General features: G+C 40.3%; 1 protein-coding gene across 7 annotated transcripts in view; it reads left to right on the top strand.

Annotated features, from left to right (window-relative positions):
* KLF12 (Kruppel like factor 12) overlaps positions 1-22,681 on the top strand; it is a 443,387-nt gene extending 420,706 nt beyond the window's left edge. For all 7 annotated transcript variants that reach the window (XM_032610840.1, XM_032610842.1, XM_032610838.1 and 4 more), the window contains 2 exons: positions 1,173-1,330; positions 17,643-22,681. In XM_032610840.1, the coding sequence (XP_032466731.1) occupies positions 1,173-1,330; positions 17,643-17,824 (340 nt within the window). In that variant the 3' untranslated portion in view covers positions 17,825-22,681. The remainder of the gene's footprint in view (positions 1-1,172; positions 1,331-17,642) is intronic.
* The last annotated feature ends 611 nt before the right edge of the window (positions 22,682-23,292 follow it).

Here is a 23,292-nt window from a genome sequence, read left to right as displayed (position 1 = left end):
ACCAAACAATATAATGAGTTTCCATGAATGCAGATATATATCAGTAAGCATGGTTTAAAAGAATCGGAAGAATTTAAAGAAAGCTGATGATAGAGGTTTTCCCTGAGAGGAGAAGGGACCAGGATAATGATAGAAGGGGGGAGGGGTATCTTTATCTGTTGAGTTCAGGTTTTTCAAGGATTGATTTATTAATAGAAAGGAATTTTAAAAAGCATCAAAGCATGGAAAACCTGGAAGAAAGTAATGTCAAAGTATTAATAGTGGTAAGTTTTTTATAGTAGGAATATGGGTGATTTCTTTTTTTTAGTGTATTTCACTGTAATTTTCAAGAACTTCATGAATAACTAAAGAAGATGAGTCATGCTCTTCATTTCTATCTCAATCAAAAGACATTAAGGTTGGAAGCAGTACGTGTTAATCGGTTACCTGACATTACAAACTAATCCTGTTTTTCTACTGTGGCATTAAGGTTAAACAATGTAAAAGTCAGGGCCAAATTTCATAGTTAAAACTTTTGTTTATAATGTGGTACAGCTAATCTTTCAATACAGTGAACTTTATTCCTCACCGTGAAAAACCACCAACGAGAAAAGTCAAATGTCAGGTGCATTTTACAGAACTGAAATAGCTTGTCATGAGTCATGTTATTGAGGTACTGGTGTCATTTCTTTCAACCCGACCTTACTTGTTTTGAAATTACGTTGTGATTTTACACGATTGTGTATGTTGTCGTGTGCAGTTCAGACCCTCATGTTACTTATTAAATGCATTCATGTTGTCATTTGTCTATGGCAGGTCTTCCTAAAATATGCTCTGTAAGTGTCTTCACAAGTTCAAAACTTTGAGAGATAGTTTTAACACCGCCAGATTATTTCTTTTGATGATGGGGATCTACTCACTCACCACCGCTTTCATTTAGCTTTTGTTCTTGTCATTTTGTTGTTATTTTAAGCATGTCTTTCTCTCCCTAAGAGTGTTTCCTCAAAAATAGGTCTAGCTGCCTGCCTTCAAGATTAAGAAATGAAATGTGTCCCAGAAGGTGACAGCGGGAAATGTGGACATGGGACCTTGAGTCTATGAAGCTGCAGGCTGTGAGCCTCAGGTGTCATGGCAGTGGAACCAAACAGAGTGCTGTATTGCTCACCATTTAAATCTACTTTTTCTTTTTCCAGTTCAATCTCACCATTTAGTATTGAGAGCACAAGACGCCAGAGAAGGTCTGAATCCCCAGACTCCAGAAAACGGCGTATCCACAGATGTGATTTTGAGGGATGCAACAAAGTGTACACAAAAAGTTCTCACCTGAAGGCTCATCGAAGGACACATACAGGTACAGCTCTGCAGGGCGTCTCCCCTGAGGGTCGCTGAGAGTCCAGAAAGGGCCAGCTACTTGGCTGTGGAGCCATGAGTGTGCTGGAATGTTCTGTGCTCACCCATCACATGTGCATCATATGTTCCTTTCTGAGTGGAGTACATTCCCTCTCTCAGTTGAAAAAAGGCCTAAGTCTTCATGAAGTTCAGCAAGCAAAGAAGTATTTCTTTTGTGTCTTAAGGACTTTTAAAATAATAGTGTGAACACGGTGGTCTAGTCTTTTTCGTAATCAGCGTTACCACTTAATCGTTGTCTAGTTATTAGGTTTTAAAATGTCCACATAACATACCAAACAAGCTGAACAAAATCATTCTCTTAAAGTTATCGTTTTCACCACCACTTAGATCATGTTTTTCTCCCCTTGATCTCATCCCCCAAATAACCAAACAGATAACCCCCCCCCCAAAAAAAAATGAAATAAGGTTGACATATACATAGCACCGTGGGGAGTTTAAAACAATACTTCCACATGATTCCATTTGATTCTCACTGGTATTTTTTTGTATAAGAAGAGGATTTTTCATATTCACAGTTTGCAAAGAAGGAAATTGAGATCACAAGTGATCCACTGACTTTGTCACCATCCGTTCACCCATGCACCTACCCAGGAAAGAAGCCAGTGACTCTTCACTTAGCTCCCTACCCACCCCATCAATCCTCTACCCTGTGTGTCCCTCACCTGGCATCCCCTGGCTTCCTTGGCTTCTGGATCCCATTGGGTACCATCAATGGGAGGCTCTGGGAAGAGACCAAAGGTGGAAGGAGGGACCCCCAATTACAGAACTTTTTGGTCAGAAAAGTGACTGGTGACTGGAATGTGTGAACCTCAGAGAAGCAGAGAGAAGAGAGAAATTCATTCCCAGGCATTCCTGGTAGCAACGTGCTATAGAGCCAGTAACTGTCCTCGACAGGAGTCAGCCTCCGGCACCTGCCTCTATCTGGGAGCTTCACGTGTAACAGACTCCTGTGGGGCTGCGTAAATCGTGCTCCCATCTCACATACATTGAGAGACCACACTGTATAAACTGTTTCTCAGCTGAGGTAGCAAAATCATTTAAATCGTCATTCTTTGCCATTTATTGAGCCATGTTCTTATATCAGATTATTTGAAAGCTGCTTTACAGAGACTTTCATGACTCTGATCGTTAAGATGGGGCATCTTTTTGTGTGTGTGATGAAGTTATAGCACGGGAATGCTTGCCTGAAGTCAGAAAAGCTTTATAGAATCCGAAGTTTACCTCTGCTTATATAATACATTAATACTATTACTGTTTCTAAGGGAATTCAACGCAGTGTGAAAACTGTCGCTTCCATCTTTCCTCCCTATCCCCAGTCCTTATCCCTTTTCTACTTAATTCCAAATTCTTTCCTCTCCATTGATCCAGAGCTTTCCCAGGAGAGGTTTTCATCTATTTCTTCGGCACTATTTCTTTTTTTTTTTTTCGGTACGCGAGCCTCTCACTGTTGTGGCCTCTCCCATTGCATCGGCATTATTTTTGAATCAATTTTCTTTCTTTCTTTTTTTTTTTTTTTGGATCTGAAAAATTAAGCCATTTAATATTTAAGTTAAGTTTTTATTGAAGTTACTTGATTTATAATGTTGTGTTAGTTTCAGGTGTACAGCAAAGTGATACCATTTGACATACACATATACCTTTTTCTTTTTCAGATTCTTTTCCCTTAAAGGTTATTACAAAATATTGAGTATAGTTCCCTTGCTATGTAGTAGGTCCTTGTTGGTTATCTATTTTATATAGAATAGTGTGTCTTCGATTTTCTCATTAAGGCCAAGAATGCGTGTAGAGACATGCAAGTTGAATAAGCATGTTTCATCAGTCAGTAGACAGTGAACACAAATCAGAGGAGTAAGTATGATCAGCTCATATTACTGACTTCTTATGGGAGCATTTCAGTTAAAGGAAAAACAGAATGACCTTTCTTCAGTGAATCCTTGTATATTTTGAGTTACTTCTGTTTTCCTTGAACTTTCCAAAATACTTATTATCCCCATTTTCACATACGCACCCTCTATTTCATTTATGCAAGTGATGAACAGTGAAAGAGAGGAAAAGTTTTAATGAGGTACTATTAAAGGATTGAATGTTATGGCATGATAGGATTGCATCTTATAGGTTTTAATATAGATTGTGAAAGTGGGGGAGATGTGATGTGTGCATTATAATTCAAAGCAATATAAACCTTTAATGCTGAAGCAGAAGTAATTAGTTTGGCTTATTAATAAGATGAAATCGTCGACTCCTAGGGTCCAAATGGACCTTATATGTCACCAAGTCTAGTTCGTTTCCTAGTTAGAGGGATCCTTGGGTGTCATCTTTCACAGAGACCCAGTCCCTATACTGTGCAGTATTCTGCACACTTAACATATTTTTTCCTTCATTTGATCCACACAATAACCAGTGTCATTACCTCCTTGGTATGAGTGTGACTCCCGGTCAAGTATTATTTCCCATCTCTCCTTAAGTGCCTCGCGTGACAGAGAGCTTTTTCTTGTGCAAGACAAGTTGGGTGACATTTCTGAGGGCGGAGTCCTCGTCTCTTACAGCATTGAATTGTCTCGGATGGCGTTGTTTGGCTCCCGTTGTCTCGTTGTCAAAGGGAATCGCTCGAGCCATCACAGTGTAAATTTCACTTCCGGCACCCTGGTGCTCTTCTCAGCACTGTCATGAACGGCTGGTATCTTCATCTCTCCAAGCTAGACACCCGCTGTTCTCTCAGCCACGTTTTCCTATATGCCAACATATCACAGTATCTTTTAACGTTTTCACACCACAAATTGAGGGAAGAGCTCTTGTTAATGGACGTCTCTTAATAGACGTAAAGATAATGATAAGTCTTTTAGCAGTTGACTCTGTTAGGTCATCTAAATCAAAAACTGCTGAAAACTGGATCTTCCCATCCCCTGTACCTATAACGGATTTCTTTTCAACTTAAACGCGCAGTGTTGTATTTGTCATTGAACCTGTCCCTCAGATGATGGCTCCCTTGGGAATAGTGGGTTTCCCGTCACTAAGGTGTTTTGCCCCAGGCTGGGTGACCTCTTGTGGGAGATACAGGACAGAGTCATTACTATGGGGGCTGCACATACCCTTTCAAGTCTGGGAAATAATTATACTGCATCCATTTTATTGACTTGGGCTCCTTATTCTAATAAATTGAAAAGATTTTGGAGCGCTCCCTGCCCACCTTGCTTTTACTTTTTTAGCTTTCTCCTTCAGCTTCTCCATTTTTCCAAGTACTAAGTAGAACAGGTTCAAGGAAAAAGCCCTGAGATGTGATGTTGGAGACTTCCATCCAAGTGGGTCTTAATTTATTAACTTACAGCTAAGAATCCACTTAGTTGTCCTACTCCAATCCATGTTTCTTGATCTCACAGCTGCATCCAAAAGTCCTTGTGAAATTCCTGCTCCAAACCCAGATATGCCAAATTCATCCATCCACTTAGCAGAGAAATACTCACTCTGCTCAAGGCAGAGTCTCCTAAACCACCAGTCAAATAACAGTACTTTTAAAAAGAAAGAATGAAATTTGCTTGATTTGCTGCCACTGGTTCAAAGTGAGCCCATACTGGTTTCTGATTTATAATTACATGCAAGATTTCATAACTTAGGGTTCAAAGTAAAATCAACACTAGTTCTATAGGGATTCGGGTTGACTTGCTTTGATTTTAATAAATATCTTCTTAGCCTTACCTTTGCTTCAGGCATATTGCGTAAGTTATTTGTGTGTGACCAGTAATAATGAATGTGAAGTTTGGGATTATAACAGATGACTTATGAGAACTACACACGCAATGGGAGGTGAGCAAGGGACAACAAGACACTTTCTTTGAGAAAGTCACGTTGATTCTACCTTTAACACTTGATCTTTTGTGCTTTATTAGTACATGATCAGTCATCTGTTTAGGACTTATACGTACAGTGAATTAAACATATTTGTAGGAGCGTGAAAGAGGATCATTTTCTATATATTAACGAGGAATTTAGAGTAAAAAATAAAAGACATGCTGAAGAGTACCTTTTAAAAATAATTAAATATCGTTTCATAAATGTGCAGTTTAGATAATAACATAAAGGTTTGGCCAAATATTTTTAAATGCCTACTAACACCTGTCTGTGGTAAGTTGTTTAAGGCACTTTCAATAGAAGGAAAAAAATATATGTCGGTCATCACATCCGCCCCTTTGTCAGCAGGTACATTATTCCTATCACTGGCCTAAATTGTGTGTTTCCTCTGCATGAAGCTGTGTGCAGTGTATTTAAATGAATATGCAGTGTATTGAAATTAAAGGTCATTTAAATCTGTGCTAAACATAACTACTATGTATTAATACAATGAGTTTCCCTCACTTTAAGAATTTCATTACTTATTAAGTGATCTAAATATGAATTTTAGAAAAAATGGTTTTATGAGTTTGGTATTGCTGTTTAGAATTCTTATTCCTTCCTAAAAATGTATGCCATTGTGTTTTCTAAAATGCAGTTCAAGCAAATAACGCTCAGGCACCAGTGATTCTTACCACCACTAGATGGCGAACTACAACCAGATGTTGGGTCTAGTCTAAGAGGGTCCAAGGAAGAGTCAGCTAGAACCCTCTAGTGGTACGTTTGACAGGGCGTGATGATCACTGCTCTGCAGAATATTATAATTTAATGATGAACAAGGAAACGGCAAGATAAAGATTTAAAACCAGATTTTTAAATAAGTAGTTTTGACCTATAAAAATGTTGTTTCAGATGAATCTGAAATTTTCAACTTGGTATCCTGCTCTCTAATAAATCTGAGGCTCATTTAGCCAATCTTGTCTAATAATCATTTGAATTCATATGAAAACGATACACCAAAGTTTTAAAAATTAGTAAATATAGAGAAGCCCTGTGTCTTATGTCTGGCTTTAGCAAAAATAATTCATATCTGAATTTTACACATCAAGGAAGTTAGCTCATATGGATGCTTTAAAAATTTTAACCAGTTTTGATTTAAACGTCTCTAAAATATGTCCTTCCCTACCTTTACAAATGAAAGAGATGATGTATTATTTAGCCCTTCCCTTGAGGAATGAAGACTTTGTAACTAATATCACGTGCTATAATTAATATCAGATAATGACTATGCGTGCGCGCGCGCACACACACATACACCCCAGTCCAAAATGCTTGTGGATTCCATGCTTTTTCACTTTCTTTCTTGTCTCATTAATTCTCATTGCTATTCCTATATTTCTTGCTTCTAATTTGACATCTTATTTTATTGGATGACATTCTGAAATGATTTGATGATATCCTACAAAGAAAATCATGAGCTATGTGACAGCTGTGCATCTTGGTGGCCTTTTGTTCACAAGTCTTGGGGTTGCTAGATCTTACCTTCAGGCGATGGGGTGCTACGTATACTTTCACATCTATCTTCATTAATTAAATAACTCGTTCCATATAAAGCTCCACGTCAGACCCTCTGTCTAGATTCATTGTTAGATAAAGCATAGGGCTTAGGGATGCCAGGATAATGAATCACTTAAGAACAAACTGACGTTTTTCAGGTAAAAATCCTCTGCAAATAAGCTGTTTGCAGATCTTGGCCAGAGAGCTCACAGATAGGCTCCATATTGGTAACTGTGAAGAAATAGGAAACTATCATAGAAATAGCACTAAATTTGAAGTCAGGCAACAGAAATTTGTCTGTGGCCCCTAACTGGCTTGTGAACTTAGACAAGCTACTTAACTCTATGTATCTCAGGTTTTCTACTTTTTTAACTTTGAACATAAATATAGCAAGTTGTTGCATAATTACCACAGGGGGCCTCATTGTTATATCCCCAGTGAATACAGCGACTAACACATTGTAAGGACCCAATCATTATTTGTTGAATTGAAATTGTGTATGTCTGGATATTGACGTGGATAGGTATTATTAATATGAGCAGTAGGTTCAAGGCAAAAAAGTTTGGATAATTTAATGTATCGTCACAATCAGCTGTAATTATATAATCTCTTTACTTCAGACTCAACTAATTTAATATTTATATAATGCAGAAAAAGTTGGAGTAGAAGTATTATTTTATCAGCCCTTTGTCATCATTTTTATAATGATAGTATAAATAATCTTTTCAGGAACGTATTTTAAGTGCTTAGTAAAACGTAGTCTTTTATTTGAAAGGACCTATTCATAGACAGATTCAACAAGACAGATATTTATTGAGCATTTTCCATGTCTAAGGCACTATAGATTTTTCTTGAAAAAGGCAGAAAGAGGCAGAACCCCCATCTTCAATGAACGTCTCCATAAGTATACTAGGTAAGATGCATTGAACAGTCACAACGAAGGCCGGTCTACAAAGTCATATAATAAAGATACAAGCAGAATAACAAAAGAACACCATGGGCGTTGTCTGTTATGGCCAGGGAATTCGGGGACACCTTTCTAAGCTGGGCATGCAAGGCCCTTCTCATCTGACTCCTTTTCATCCGTCAAACCTCATTTGCTGACCCCGTCCCAATTTCCCCCATTCCCCACCCACACAAGTGAAGCAACCTCCAGACATGCCCAGCTGTGTGGAGTTCATTTGTATGTTCTTGCACCTACCTGAAATGGCCTGCCTGGGCACCTCCATTTTTGCTTCTTGAGTTGGTAAACTCCTATTTATTTTTGGAAACTGCCTCAGTGTCACCTTGTCTGTGAAGCTCTCTGACCACCCTCCTTCCCTAGGCAGGTAGAATTTTTTCCTCCGTGACCCTGGAACACTTGGACGTTTCCTTGTTGCAGCAGCACAGTGGGCAGAGAGGAAAGCATGTGGGAAACAGTGGAGCAGTAGAGACAGGAGGGCATGGCATCTGCTTGGATGTGAGGGCAGGGGAAGGGGAGACTTTGAGGACATCTGGGGTGCATGGTTAGGAAGGAATGCTGTGAACAGACATGGAGACCAGCAGTGAGAGAGAACTGATATTTCCTGAGGACCTTCCAGGTCCCAGGCACAGTGCCCCGCTCTGCTAGTGCTTTACATATTTTAATCACATCTGTAAATCCCCTGGAAGGTTAGAGCACTTGTCCACTGTCATGGAATGAACAAGGAAGGAGTGGAGCTGTGATGCAGACTCTAGTTTCTCTAGAACCTGTGCTGCTGTCATTACACCTGGTCTCAGACAAGTTTGCTAATAACCTGCCAGTCTCTCCCACTAGGGCCACACTCCATGCAGGTCTAGCTAGCGGTTCCTACCTGTTTAGAGTTGGTCATTAAGGTACTTGGAAGTATCAAGATAGCAAGTGATTGGTAAATGGCCTATTTTTAAGGATTTTCATCATAATGTGAACTGATCTTTTTTTGTTTGTTTTTTGGTTTTTTTCGGCCATGCTGTGTGACTTGTGGGATCTTAGTTCCCTGACCGGGGATCAAACCTGGGACCCCTGCAGTGGAAGCATGGAGTCCTAACCACTGGACCACCAGGGAATTCCCAGTCTTTCTTGAAAGTCGACTAAAGTTTTGCTTTGTTAGAAAGCCAGTGAGAAGACTGGCTTTCTAACAGGAGCATTAATAATTAAACTGGAGGTAGCAGGACATAAGACAGGGAAACAGAGCAGTAGAAGTTGAAAGGTGAAAGGTGGTGAAACTCTAAAAAGAGGCAGACCATCTTCATAGAGATGAACTGGAGGGGACATTTGGAAGGCAGAACTGGCAAATGTAATAATCGGGTTGGGGCAGGTAGAGAATAACCGATAGTAAAGAGTCCAAGAAATCTCGCCAACTGGAGAGATGTATGACTTGCTACCTGAGTAGATGGGCTTGTCTTTTTTCCAGATATCAAAATAGAAGGAGGAACATGTCCCATCTAAGTGGTAGATGCTGAATAACGTTTTGGTCACATGGGGTTGCTTTCGGGCTGCCAACTGGAAATGTTGTCTCCTCTTCCATGGTGCTTGGGTGAGAGACGGAGGCGTAGACACTTGGGAATCTTTCCCTTATAAGTTGTGGTAGAAGCTGTGGAAACCAAGGAGAACCTATGCAAGTGAGAAGATGTCAAAGCCCAAATCTCAGTAAACATTTATGTCAGCGTCCCCAGCCTTTTGGGCACCAGGGACTGGTTTCGAGGAAGATAATTTTTCCACGGACCAGGGCGGGGGATGTTGTGGGGATGATTCAAGCGCATTACACTTATTGTGCACTTTATTTCTATTATTATTACATTGTAATATATAATGAAATAATTACGCAACTCACCATAATGCCGACAGGAGGCGGGGCTCAGGCAGTAATGCGAGGGATGGGGAGCGGCTCTAAATACAGAGGAAGCTTTGCTCACTCTCCCACCACACACCTCCCACTGTGTGGCCTGGTTCCTAACAGGCCACGGACCAGTACTGGTTGGGGGTCGGGGACCCCTGATTTATGTGACAGGTAAAGGAAGGCGTCTACAAAAGAAACTGAGGAAAAGGTAACCAGAACCAGGAAGATAAACGTTGTCCCTACATAGAAATATAAGCTCAGCCACATAGAGTATTATCCTTAGACCTTGAACTTTTTACTTCCAGTAAAGTACATTTTTATTATAGGGTATTTTTTTTTTTTTTTTTTTTTTTTGCGGTACGCGGGCCTCTCACTGTTGTGGCCTCTCCCGTTGCGGAGCACAGGCTCCGGACGCACAGGCTCAGCGGCCATGGCCCACGGGCCCAGCCGCCCCGCGGCATGTGGCATCTTCTCGGACTGGGGCACGAACCCACATATGTCCCCTGCATCGGCAGGTGGACTCTCAACCACTGCGCCACCAGGGAAGCCCTATAAGGTATCTTTAACTTCATTTACATTTGACTTCTAGAGGAGAGGGGCTAGCCTCTGGGTTAACACAGTGTTTGTCCTGTAAGTACTAGCTCATATTCTGTCAGTGTGCTTGGCCAGTTCTGACTGGATATCTTGGTTTACGAAAGCAGTGATTTAAGGTGTTGAGAGGCATTGTAGGGTAGTGGTTAGGATTGTGACCTTGGGTGTCAGGCTCCCTGGGTTGAAATCCCCCCTCCATCCACCACATACTAACTCTGGGTGAAGTGGGGTTGGTAACAGCAACTACAGTTAGGGTCGAAGTTAAATGAGTTCAGATCCATAAAACTCTTAGAGCTAAGTGTGGTAGATGGAAGACGCTATATGCTGTAGCAAATATTATTTTCATCAAAGAAATCCACTATATAATTGCATGAAAAAAAAGCCCCACTTGGTCTTGTTTACACATAATGAAAAGGAGAATTAATTCAGTCCAGACAGTTCCATAGGGCAGATACTAACATACTGATCACTTGTTCGATTGAATTGACAAGACCAAACGGATCAAACAAATTATAGAATAGGTTGGTCTACTTGGCCTGTAAAGGAGTTTTATACTTAAAACGTTAGAAAAAATCAGGATCAGGATCGGCATCCATTTTACCTGCAAATCTTAATTCCTTCCTTAAAAATAACAAATGGGGGCTTCCCTGGTAGCGCAGCGGTTGAGAGTCCGCCCGCCGATGCAGGGGACACGGGTTCGTGCCCCGGTCCGGGAGGATCTCACATGCCGCGGAGCGGCTGGGCCTGTGAGCCATGGCCGCTGAGCCTGAGTGTCCGGAGCCTGTGCTCCGCAACGGGAGAGGCCACAGCAGTGAGAGGCCCGCTTACCACACACACACACAAAAAAAAAAATGGGATTTATTTTTAACTTTATGTTATTTATATTTCTTAGCAGAAACAGAAAAACATTGAACTCCATAACTATAGAATTCAATAGCCTTTATTGAGCACCTGTCATTTGCCAGGCACATGGCATGTGTATTTCTAAGTTTCACAGTGGGAACAGTGTTCCCATTTTACAGACGGGGAACAGAGTTTCAGAAAGCTTAACTCTCTAGCCTGAGATCCAGTCGCAGATTGGAGACTGAGCCTCATTTGACCGTGCATTCCGCTTGATTTCAAAGCCTGTGCTGTTTTCTGCCCCCTTAACACCAGCAAGAAGGAAGGCAGCCTTGTCTACCCCTGGACAAGTCAAGGGCCTTGTAATCTCAGCTCTAGGTTTCTGTTTCCTCATTTTCAAAGGACCTAATTTCCTTCCAGATCTAAAATTCTGTGAACTTTTATGAACTAATGTAACAGAAACCAGAAAACAAGATAGGAATCTTGATTCTGGGGTTTTTTTTTCCCCTCATATGCAAATACCATTCCTCAAGTGAAACAGATTGTCACAGCAAATATGTTGGGCCTTGAGTGTAATGAAGCTCATTTGTCAGTGTCTGGGGCCCCCTGACTTTATAAAAGTTAAACAGGGACACATTTCAGAAATGCACTTCTGAACTGAAGAAAATGCCTATGTTTCCTGTTGCCAAAGGTGTTTTTTTTTTTTTTTTTTTTCGGTTGCTTGAGAAAATAATAGAGAGAAGCTGATGTGAGGACATGGGCGTTTTGTTTGACGGGGAGCTTTTGCAAACTGCACATTCCTTTTCTGTTGTTGCTCACACGTCATTTTAATATGAAAGGGCACCTGTCTTTTGTCTCAGGACACATTTACCTTTCAGCGTTTCAGATGGTGAAATGGGAGGTACCCGAAAAAGTTATTTTTGTTTCCTGGGTTTTGGGAATCCATTCAATACCTGATGTTTTCTTTAGACTTTATTATGCCTTCTGCTGGGTAAATGTCATGGAAATGCACTGAGTGACTCTTAATCCTTTTCTTTAACCAAAATTGAAAGAGGCAGCAGTTCTCATAATAAATCAGTTTCTTGACTGTTTCAAGAAAAAAACCCTGATGAGAGTTTTCATTTTCCCAGGATACTTAATTAGAATACTAGAATACTATTTAAATAATGCCTGTGAATACACACACACACACACACACACACACACACACACACGGGCCAGTGTGCATATAAAACTGTTTCTAACATGAACCCCAAATGAGGAGTTAAAAAGAGTGTTTTCGAACAAAAATTAACAAACCCTCTTTTTTTGGTATGTTCACTTTTTAATCTTTACAGGACTCTTTCACTTTAGAATAGGAGGGCTTGCTATTAGTTTCAGTTAACATTTTTCTTTTTCAGAGGTTTCATAGTTTAGTTCAGGTTTTATAAAGACCTGAAAGAGGACAGATTGTGCTGAAGAATGGTCAAAAGGTGGAAGTGGCTTACGGGTTTTTCATGGGACATAGAGACCTTCACTTCAGAATTGAAAGTCTAAAAGTTAATAACTACACTCCGAGGTGAGTGTAGTGTTAAGCTACCAATTACCCAGCTCAGGTCCTTTGATTTTTTCCTATACATTAGCAACTTGATGTCTCGACTCAATCACTTACTAAGACTTACTGGTAAGGACGTATACCACACCATTCCCTATCATTTTTTTATTTCACAGGATTAACATAAGAAACAAAAATCAAAGGTGATCTGATGGTGGAGTCAAAACTTCTGATTATTTTGAAAAATATTTAAATACATTTTCAAATACTTTGCTACTGAGGATTCTAAGTGTAATTGTGGGTTAGACCGAACAAACAAACAAAAAAGGTGGGCATGCTTTTTTTATTTTTAGCTTATTTCTAGTGAAAACAGTGTCGAATAACACATCTGCAGAATTCTAATTCAAATGAGTTTAAGGACCATTCGCTATTCCTGAAGAAATCACTGGAAACAGTGTTTACTGTCACCCCCATTCAGCCTGACACAGAGCAGCTGTGCACAATAGCCGCCCAGACCCTGGGAGATGCTTGACTACTATTAGTGTCCAAGCCAGCTCTTTCCATAGGAAAATGTTCATGGAAAATTCACCTACCGTTCTGTCCTCACCACTGACTTCTTTCACTTTAAAGTGAGCTTTCTGTTTTCTAGCAAGATTTAAAGGAAAGAAGGGGGGATGGAGGAAGGATTCTGTCCTTTATTATATCCTTTCAGGGCTCATTTATACATATTACAGTGTATCTTACAAACTTATTTATCATCTTAATTAGTTTTTACTCACATCATGAAGTTAGTGTCTCTTATCTTAACTTGTTTATAAGATTGTACCCTTTAAATAGCTTCAAAGCACAAGCATAAAATATAATGTTCAGTTTTAACATAATGTAGTAGCCACTAGCATTGTTCTTGTATCCACTTCTAAAACTTAACTAGTCCAATGAGAGAATTTATTGACTTTTTTTAATGAAATGCTAGGCACTAGGTGGATATAATGGAAACCGAGGTCCCTCTTGAGGGAGGGGCAGAAGCCTGCTCTCTGCCTGGTCCAAGCAGCCATCTCATCTCCATAGAGAGGAGCCACCCCTATAGCTCAGCCTCTAGCTGTGAAGAGAGATTTGAAGGTCTTATTTTCTTTTTTCCCCTCTTCTTTCTCCTGAGTATGGAGAGAGAATACCCAAACTCTGGTTTTATTCGTGAGGAAATGGGGGCAAGAAATATTATACAAGAAATATTTGGGTATATTAAAAAGAAAGCATATATTTTTGTAAGAAAAGCTTCAAGGAAAACTCATCGATCACTCAGATAATTAAGTTTATTATTTTCTGATCTAGGTCCTCCCTCCCCCCACCCCCTAGATGAGAATGTGTTCATTCTTTTTTACGTGCCTTCATTCATCACTTAGCCCCTAATGGTTTATAAGCTTATATATCATTTTCACTGGTTTTACTCATGAAGTAGGGACGTATCTGCATCTTGCATTTTGGAGGCACTTACTGTACCTGATTTCACCTCGCAGAATACTTTTCAGGTTCTGCACTGAGTTTCCTGCTGCACGTTTGTGGGCCCACAGAAATCCTCGCCATAGTTGTTGCTTTCTCTGCCTCTCCGCCCTTAAGACATCCACCTTAGAAATGATGCCAAACATCTGAGCTCCTCTTTTCTGATCCTTCCTTCCCTATGTCCTCCTCAGACTAAGAAGAATTAATCGCAGCTCATCACTGAGCACGGTGGCCATGGTAACACAACCGTATTGAAAGGGTGGGTTGGAGTGGAGTAGGGCAGGGTCGGGCTCCATCACTGTAGAATCAGTGCTCTTTTGGTTAGCGGGTAAAGTGTATAGAGACGTTCCTGACCCTTCTCACCCTCATAGCGAAGGCCTTACTCATTATTGTGCTTTTATAATGAGCAGAGGAGATCCCGAAGGCTTTTAAAACCCTGACTGAAATGGGTGAGCCTTTTCAGAGAATCCCTGATTCCTCCTTGTCCAGAACTCTCTATTTAAAGCATCGGACATGAACTGTCACGTGTATTCATTACCAAGAGGACAGTTAGAATTTTAATCGAGGAGCCTGAGTTAAGAATAAGTGATTATCTTATAGCCAAAATATTCCCTCACCCACCCATCCCAAACTAACAAGGTGTGTTATATATCCTGATTAAGTTAACATAATCAGGAAGCCTGACAAAAGCTGAGGTGCCCATCCCTTACATCAAGAGTTGGCCAGCCTTCTATAGTAAATGGTTTAGGTATTGCAGGCCATGCATTCTCTATTGCAGTGTTCAATGCCTCCATCCCTGGAAAACAAGCCGTAAACAATATGCAAACAAATGAGTGTGGCTGTGTTCCAATAAAGACTTATTTATGGCCACTAAAATTTGAATTTCATGAAAAGTATATACTTTTCACATGCCACGAGAGAGCCCTCTTTTGGGTTTCTTTTTTTTTTCAACCATTTAAAGGTGTGAAAACTACTCTTAGCTTGCGGCTTGCACAGAAAACAAACCACAGACTAGATTTGGCCTGGGGGCCACAGTTTACCACCCCTGCTATAGATTTTCAAGTGAAAAGGGCACAGCTACCGTTATTAAACAGCCCAAGTGAAAGTAAAAGTATGTCTACTATAATTTGGAAGAAGAAATTGGAGAATATTAAATGCCGAAATTGGATGTACAAGGAAATTCAGAGAACCCCTGAGACAACAGGACGTCCCTACGGTGGCCATACCAGCCTCCATCATCCTTCTTGAGGTGAGACTGAAGCCCTGTCTCCCTCTATTGCCTCTCTTTACTTCCGGGCCCATCCCAGTTATGGAGCCCCTTCCTGCCTCTCCATCTGCAATGCCAAGGTGAGGGTCCAGCAGCTTTTCTAACCCCAGTCATACTCAGATGACACTTCCCCGCCAAGATAGAAACAGACGTCCTCCTAACACACAACTGAACAATGCTTTTCCCCAATTAAGGAAATCTTTTATTTTTTCCTTCTTAGGCCTATGCTCTCTGTGGCTGGTTCCTTAGTAACACAGGAGATAACTAGGAGATACCTGTTGGTGACAAGGAGTCAACTGGCTGAGCTCAGTGCCCCAAAGATGGATGTGTTTTTGAAGATATGATTTGTATCAAGCTCAGCTTATTAAAACCCATGCTCATGTTGTAAATTTCAAGAAAAAAAACCATATGGTGATGACATGTAAATAAAAGCATTTTAACAGTTGCCATGGATATACTGTATAGTGGATTGCCATTGTTTTTAAGTTAGGGGTTTTGCTGATTTTTAAAAATTTCTGTTAAACTCTGATCAGTAGACACCTGTAAATGCAGATTTTTGTCTCCATAGGACATCCAAAATGAGTCAGAAGTTGAGGTTTTGGATTAATCCAGTCAGTAGGCATCTACCTGACAGGAGCCCTTTCAGAGTAACCTGGAGCTTTCTGTGGGCCACAGTTAGTGCATCTGTATTTCTAGATTTAACTGGGCTGTACTATTCACTCACTTCTGTGAAAGGGCCACTTGATCCTAAAAGGACCCCTATGGTTAACATTTATTTAACAGTTGAACAAAAACTGCTGGGTCTGGTTCATCACCTGTACTTCTCCCATCACCTGTACTTCTCATTCACAGGGCTTAGTAGTTTCCTGTGTACACACCTTTGTGTGAACATGTCTGTGTGTGCTGCAGTTTTATTAATTTATTCAAACACTGTTTGGCACATACTTTTAAGCTCTGAGGATAGTAGAGGCGTGATTCTTCATCTCTGCATATTCAGAAACTGGTAGAGGGGAAAGACATCTAGACAAAATCTGTATGATCTATTGTGGTAGGCGACTTAATAGAAATAGGAGTTGAATAATTTGAAAGTATCTAAGAAGGTGGAATCAATGTTGTCTAAGGATGTGACAGAGTTTAGATGGGGAAAGAATTATCCACTCCCCTAGAACACAGTGAAAAGCGCTGCATTTGGAACCAAACACATCTATTTACTGGCCTCAGGCAAGTTACCTTACTCCATTGAACCTCAGTTTTCTCATCTGTGAAGTGGATTTAACAAAAGTCACTTTGCAACTCTGTACATTGGGATCAGCAAACAGCTCCTTTTCCTGTCTTAGGCCCTTTCGCCAGACACCAAGCAGCATTTAGTTGACTATTGGATGGAAGCGGCAGAGGAGAGATCAGTTCTTGTGGGGTTGCATGAGGACAGCGCTTCCATTCTGAATGAGAGCCAGGAAAAAGCACACCTAGGTCAACTATTGTCCCATTCCCCCAGGGAGCTCTTTTGGACAATGGATAGCATATCTTTTCCCAGCAAAGCCTTTGCATATTTTACTGTCCTTACGAGTTGACTGAGGGATCTGGTCAAATTACATACTTCTTCAGACTGTTTTTTACTGTGGGTTTCAACACTAGGACCAACTTGATGATTCCTTAGGGCTTGCCCTAATTCTTAAGTCACTGAAGAAGATGTTGAAACTTGCACTATTAAGGTATCTAGGATTCTTTCCCAGTAGACAAACAAACAGTAGATGTTTATAAATAATAAGTACTTAATACCTAATTTCTGGGGGTGGTAGAGTGCTTACCTTTTAATGAAATTTTGTGTGACTGATAAAAGGACATTGTACCCTAAAATAGCCTTTAAACATCTAAGTGATACACTGTTTGGAGGAATATTGCAACAAAACATATAAATCACTACCCTTTATAATTCTTTGTGAGTTTTAGCCCTGGAGTCAGTCAACCTAGGTAGAGCTCCCTAACACGCCTTTCCAGTCTACCATGGTGATTACATCCAGTAGCAATCAGTCTATACCTTTTGATATTTTGACTGCAAAGTAACTTACCCATAACTGAGGATGCAAGTGTTAACTAACCTGCCCAGTGTCACAGCAAGAGAGACGAAATTGAACCGCCACCTGTCTGGCCCAACACCAGCTGGTGGGGTGATTAGGTTTCCCAACCAAAGGATTACCAAATGGAAAATCCATTGAGAACAGTCATTTCCCCAAATATCACGTTGGGATGGTTTTTCTGGAGAAATGATGGAGCACCAAAGTGTGTGTCCCCTTGTTTCTTCCAGGAGAGAAACCCTACAAGTGTACCTGGGAAGGCTGCACCTGGAAATTCGCTCGTTCGGATGAACTGACGAGGCATTACCGCAAACACACGGGAGTGAAGCCATTCAAGTGCGCAGACTGTGATCGCAGCTTTTCCCGGTCAGATCACTTGGCACTGCACCGCCGGAGGCATATGCTGGTGTGAGGAAGGCTACCTGTCCAGCTGAGTGTAAGAGCTGGATCTCTTAGCGGCACCCAATTCAGCAGGGCTGAATCCCCTTCACAGTGTTAACACAAAAGGGCATCACCATCCCACGATGTCTGAAAGCAGAGCAGGAAAAAGAAGTAGTAACACTTCTCCTTTCGGTCTGAAGGTAACCCCCATCATGACTACACGAGAAACAACTTCATGTTGGCCTGGGAGATCGGTGACACAAATGCTGAAGAGACAGGCATTGTTTTCCGTGCTGTGTCCTCTGCCATTTCAAGATGTTTGTAGTTTGTACATTTTCTGAGCTGTCAGACGTTTTGTTATTGATACTTTAAAGGTCATCTACCACAAATTGATGGCTAGAGCAAGACCTTGTAAATTTGAATTATTCTCCCATCATCCCACCCCTGAACCCGTTTTTACAAAAGTTTGAGTTACTGTCTAAGTAAGATAGAACCCACTTCCAATCTGTTACCAGCAAGCAGCCTGAAAGTAGAAAAGAAGAAGCTGTTGGAGAGGTTCCATTACCTGAAAAGAAAGGAGCGCTCAGGCAGCCCTTTGCAATAGTGATGGCAGCCACTAGATATCACCCGCAACTTGTCATTATGCCATCCATGCCCTGGAGAAAACCAACATTGATTCTTTCATTTGTTTGTTGTTGATCGTTTTTGTTTTGTTCTGCTTCTGTTTTGTTCATCTGTTCGAGCAGAGGGGCAGCGACATTTCAGTTGGAGTCTAGTCCTGGTGTCTGCCCTGGCATGGACGGGCACAGAGCTGTTCTGTAGTTGAATAGGAAGAGCCTGTCTAAAAAAACTACTGCCCCACTTCAAATTGCAGTGTTCTGTCACCTAGGCATCATCTCTTCCTGCCCCTAGTATTTGATTACAAGGAATCGGGGGGAGGGGGGAAACTTTCTTAGACACACTGGCACCAAGGTAAGAGGTGGGGCTGACCAGGCAGTCAGTGAACATGAAAAAATCAGACAAAGCAGAGATGGAAATAATGCGCCTCTTGAGGAGAAAAGCAATAACGAATAAAAGGACTTGCCTACAATAACTTCACTGAGGACTCATGTTACCGATTTTCATACTTACTAAAGGGATTGTAAAAAACACCCCAGCATTTTAGAGGTCTTGGTTACATTTGCAGCACTGAGGTAATCTTTCTGCTGTTTGTTGTCCTCCTTGGTTGAGTACCACAATTAAAGATTATGCTCCCCCTTTTCTTGTTTGAAAACAGTTATTTGGTGACTAGAAAGGCCACGGAGGCATAGCAGGGAATTAACTCTTGGGTGAATGGGTCAGTTCTTGGAACCAAGTCAGTGGGAAAGGAATGCTCCCCAAGGAAAGCCTGACACGGTGCTAGTTTCCTCCCTTGGAGAGCCAAGGATAAGTGACTCTCCAATGGGTTCTTGTCTACGGATTTCATTTTCTAAACTGTATTAGCACCCAGTGGTTCTGCAATGGCATCTGCAGGGATATTGAACCCACTCATCCTGTGCTGAGGGTGAGAGGAGATTATAGTCCCGTCAGCCCCCCAAAATTACGAGCCTTTTTTTGCAACTAGCAAAGTCTATAGTAAACAAAGCAATACATCACCAATGAGCATTCTTTCAGAAAAATGATCATATTTTTTCCCCACTAAAAGCTGGGTTTTTTCAGCCTTCTGTGGCTAAGGGGCTCGGTGAGGTGTTTTTTGTCGTCGTTGTTGTTGTTATTATGAAGATTTTTTTTATAGCTTAGGTATAAGAAGTTGCCAGCATAGACCTTTGCAATATATTTTAATTACAAACACTTGATTTGGAGAATTGCACAGATCAACCTCACAATATTACTAGCTCATTTTTAAAGGTGTGAACATTCTGAAATAATTTCTGGTTCTAGAATTATCCTTTTTAGGATTATCTTCTAATTCAGATAATCTTATTTTGGTGAAGCAAAAACTATAAACATTGAAAAAGGATGATTTGTGTTGGATGGCATTAAAAGGATTTTTTTTTTTTTTTCATGTTCAAGCAACAGCATAATGATTTTCAGGTCAAATTCTATCTTTAAAAATATGTGCTCTACATTTCCTGCCAGGTCTGAAAAATTCATTGGCAGTTTCCCTCCAACAAGGGCTGCAATTCTACGGATAAATAGCTTCTTCAGCTACAACAGTGTACTACCCACCAAGCACTGGGTTTTTGTGGGGTTTTTTTACCAGCTGGAAAGTTTTTTATCTGTACTGTATGCAACTCCTACTTCTCATTGCCTGTGACTATTTTGAATAGAAAGGCCAGTGTTGGTTACTGGTCAGTGGCAAAGAACACAGCATGACGAACACAGAGCATGGCGAACACAGCTGTGAAGCCCCCTATGCTAGTCCTGGAACCAAGTTGGCAGATAGTAGGTGAATCACTGAGGTGAAGGGCAGACTTGATTTAACTCTGCCTGCTCTCGTAAGAAGGGCCAATCCTGTTCTCTGCTGAGAGATCTTGAGAGCGTTACAGGTAGAAATGGTTTTTAGAATTCATAGAACTGACAGGCAGTGGGAGCCTCCTGAGTGACAGCTCGATTTAAATTTAGCACAGAACGAAACGAGCTGCTCCTCTGTAATAACATAGGAAAAATTCAGGGACGTGAGCTTGTCTGCTCACCCCTCGAAAGTGGCAACCCAACTGAGACAGTAATTTTACTGATAGAGCCTGTCAGCATTATGCCATTTCCCCCCTTTGATGTATTGATACTTCTAAGGAGGGATCCAAGCACAAATAGTGAACGAGTTGCTGATCTAGTCCAGGACTGAAATTTACCTGGGGCTTGCCTTGGGACACAACAAATTCTCCTTGGTGAATTTTCTACAAGTGTTTCCCTGTGGAAAAGAAGGTGGTTTGGGAGAGAAGGAATTACATTTTTAAGTAAGATATCTTCAGGCATAGAAAAGCCTACTCTATTTTATCTTATGTCCATTCTAGACTCTTTTTAAAAGCACAGTAGATGATTAACAACAGAAAAGGAGTAGAATCCAAAGGACTTCTCAGTTGTTCTCTAACTAGAAGCATTCTTTGGTTTCAAATTTGAAGCTATTCAGTTTGCAGCTGGGCGTACGTGCATGTTTGGGAACTTAGACACAGGTAGCTGCAATGGCTTGAGAAGCTACAGTTGACCTGTCTCTTCGCATTTTAGAGATTGATTTCAAGGAAGTTAAGGTTATTTGAAAAGTTAAGAGGTACAGACTTTGAGGTTTCAATAGATTCCCTCCTTGTATCCTGATCTTAGGTTGTTTGGGAAAAGATTCACACTTCCCCATCCACTTCCAGCCCCATCCCATCAATTGCGTGTGGACTTTGAGAAGCCTGCTTGATAACTTGTCTTAAGTTCTATTAAGGCATTTAGACTGAAATTGCTAATGGCTTTACCATAAAATTTATACTGTTGCCTGGCATTACTTTTACAAAACACTATAGGACATTTATTTTCAAAGGCAGTTGAATAACATAAACCACATTTTTTTAAAAAAAGAGCACTTTTTATTCACTTTAAAGTTTAAGTGGAAAATAGGAAGAGGAATGTCATGGGGGAAAAACTTGCAAAATGCTACAGTGTTTACAAATGCCAGTTCTAGATGATTGGAAAGGCCCTTCTCATAATGGTTGAAATTTGGAATAGTTTATACAAAGATTGTGTTCATTTTTATACAGCTGTTTTAACTTCAAATTGCTATTTGTGTTTTAAACATATAATTCTGCACTTTGAAATCAGTTCATTAGAATGATAACATGTATATGGATAAAGATGCAGTATTCCTTATTCTGTACTTTATTATACTTATCAAAGCTGCAATTGAATAAATCTGGTGAGGTGAGGCCTTCAAATGTATTAATACGCCTTTGTTACATTGTTACAACTGCTTAGAAATGTAGCCATGATGTTGTTATAAAGGTGTCTTAACATTTACAGTAAGGATTGACAGAATTTAAGCAGTGTTAAGAATACCAGCATTCATTATACGTTGAGTTACAATCTTTGTGTAAAGGATTGAACGTGAGATAACTCTTGTGAATCATAATAGGCCCAGGAAGCCTTAATACACCTAGTCCATAATCCAATCTCAGATTTTGCTCCTTACTAATTAATGCCTATAAATTTAGGAGGTAAATGTATTCTGCAACTTCACTGATCAGGTCTCTGCCTTCCACTTTTCTGAGGTAGTGCATCTCATGAAAAAATCTTTCAACTTGATTTGGTTTCGTTTTGAAAAGGGGTTTGGTAAGCCATGTGTCTTCCATATCGCATTTCTCCTTATCTCCACACTGCCTTCCACTTAACCTGTACAGGCCACCCCCCCCCCCGACAGATGCACACCTGTGTACACACCTGTATATGCAGCAGCCAGGGGGCTAATAAATATCAACAGAGAACTTTTCTAAAAGAATGAATTTGTAATAATCCATGCTGTCTAGAAATGTAAGTTATTTACCTCACTAGGGAATCAGCTTATAATGCTATATATGACTTTGCCTGCATTTTATAGTTAAGAAGTGTACATAAAAGTTTAAAATGCTATATTTTCACAGTTTCATTATAGAATAATGTCTGTTTAGCAACCCATGTCCATTGGTACTTTAAATATGCTAAATACTGTGTAACTGCAATAGAAATACAGATTTGCGTAAGAAAATGAAACAGGAGGATACTGCATCTTAAAGAAATAGAGTGAAGATATTTTACTGTATTCGTGACATGTGTGATAGTGGAAAAAGTATTTTCAAACTCACAAATTTTACAGAGGTTGTAAATAGTTTGATGAAGTATGTTGGGAAAAAGAGCTTCTAGTTTTCATCACAATAAAAAAAAAAACTTGTTCAGATATGCCTTGTGTATCTTACACACGATTAGTGATATTGCCATGGGGACTCTGTTCTGCTTTGTCAGAGCACAGCCCTTGTGCTTCCTGACAAAATGGAGTGGCCACTTGTCTCGATTTAGCCAGGATGGTTTAGAACGCAATGAAGTCATTTTAAGTTGCAGCCAACTGATTCCAAACTCAAAACGTCTTTGCCTGAAAAGAGAAAAAACAGCTGCAAAGGATTTTACTTGTGCTAAAATAGAAGCATCTAGCAATCATTCTCTTTTCTCAGTTACTTTCCTCCTCCATGAAGTAGTTCTCTATCAAAAGAAACAAGCACCCTCTACAGGTGTTTATTCTTGTTGAATCCCAGAGGGAATACTTTTAGCAGTAGCTACCTGTTGACAAGATGAGTGCTATGGATATGGCCACATGTGAAATGAATCTGTGCTGGCAATAGGAATAAGCTAATGCCAATTTTCAGAAATGAATTAAAAGCTGAAAGTGCCTGTCAATAAACATTATGACCAATGAGATATTCCTATACTCTTACACAGCAATAATTCTTCATCAGACTGGGTTTTTCCTCCACCTTTGCTAAACACGTGCACACAGAGTAAATATATGCACAC

The sequence above is a fragment of the Phocoena sinus genome, chromosome 18 (genome assembly GCF_008692025.1).
Source record: "Phocoena sinus isolate mPhoSin1 chromosome 18, mPhoSin1.pri, whole genome shotgun sequence".
NCBI lineage: Eukaryota > Metazoa > Chordata > Mammalia > Artiodactyla > Phocoenidae > Phocoena > Phocoena sinus.
This window is presented reverse-complemented; position numbering and strand designations above follow the sequence as displayed.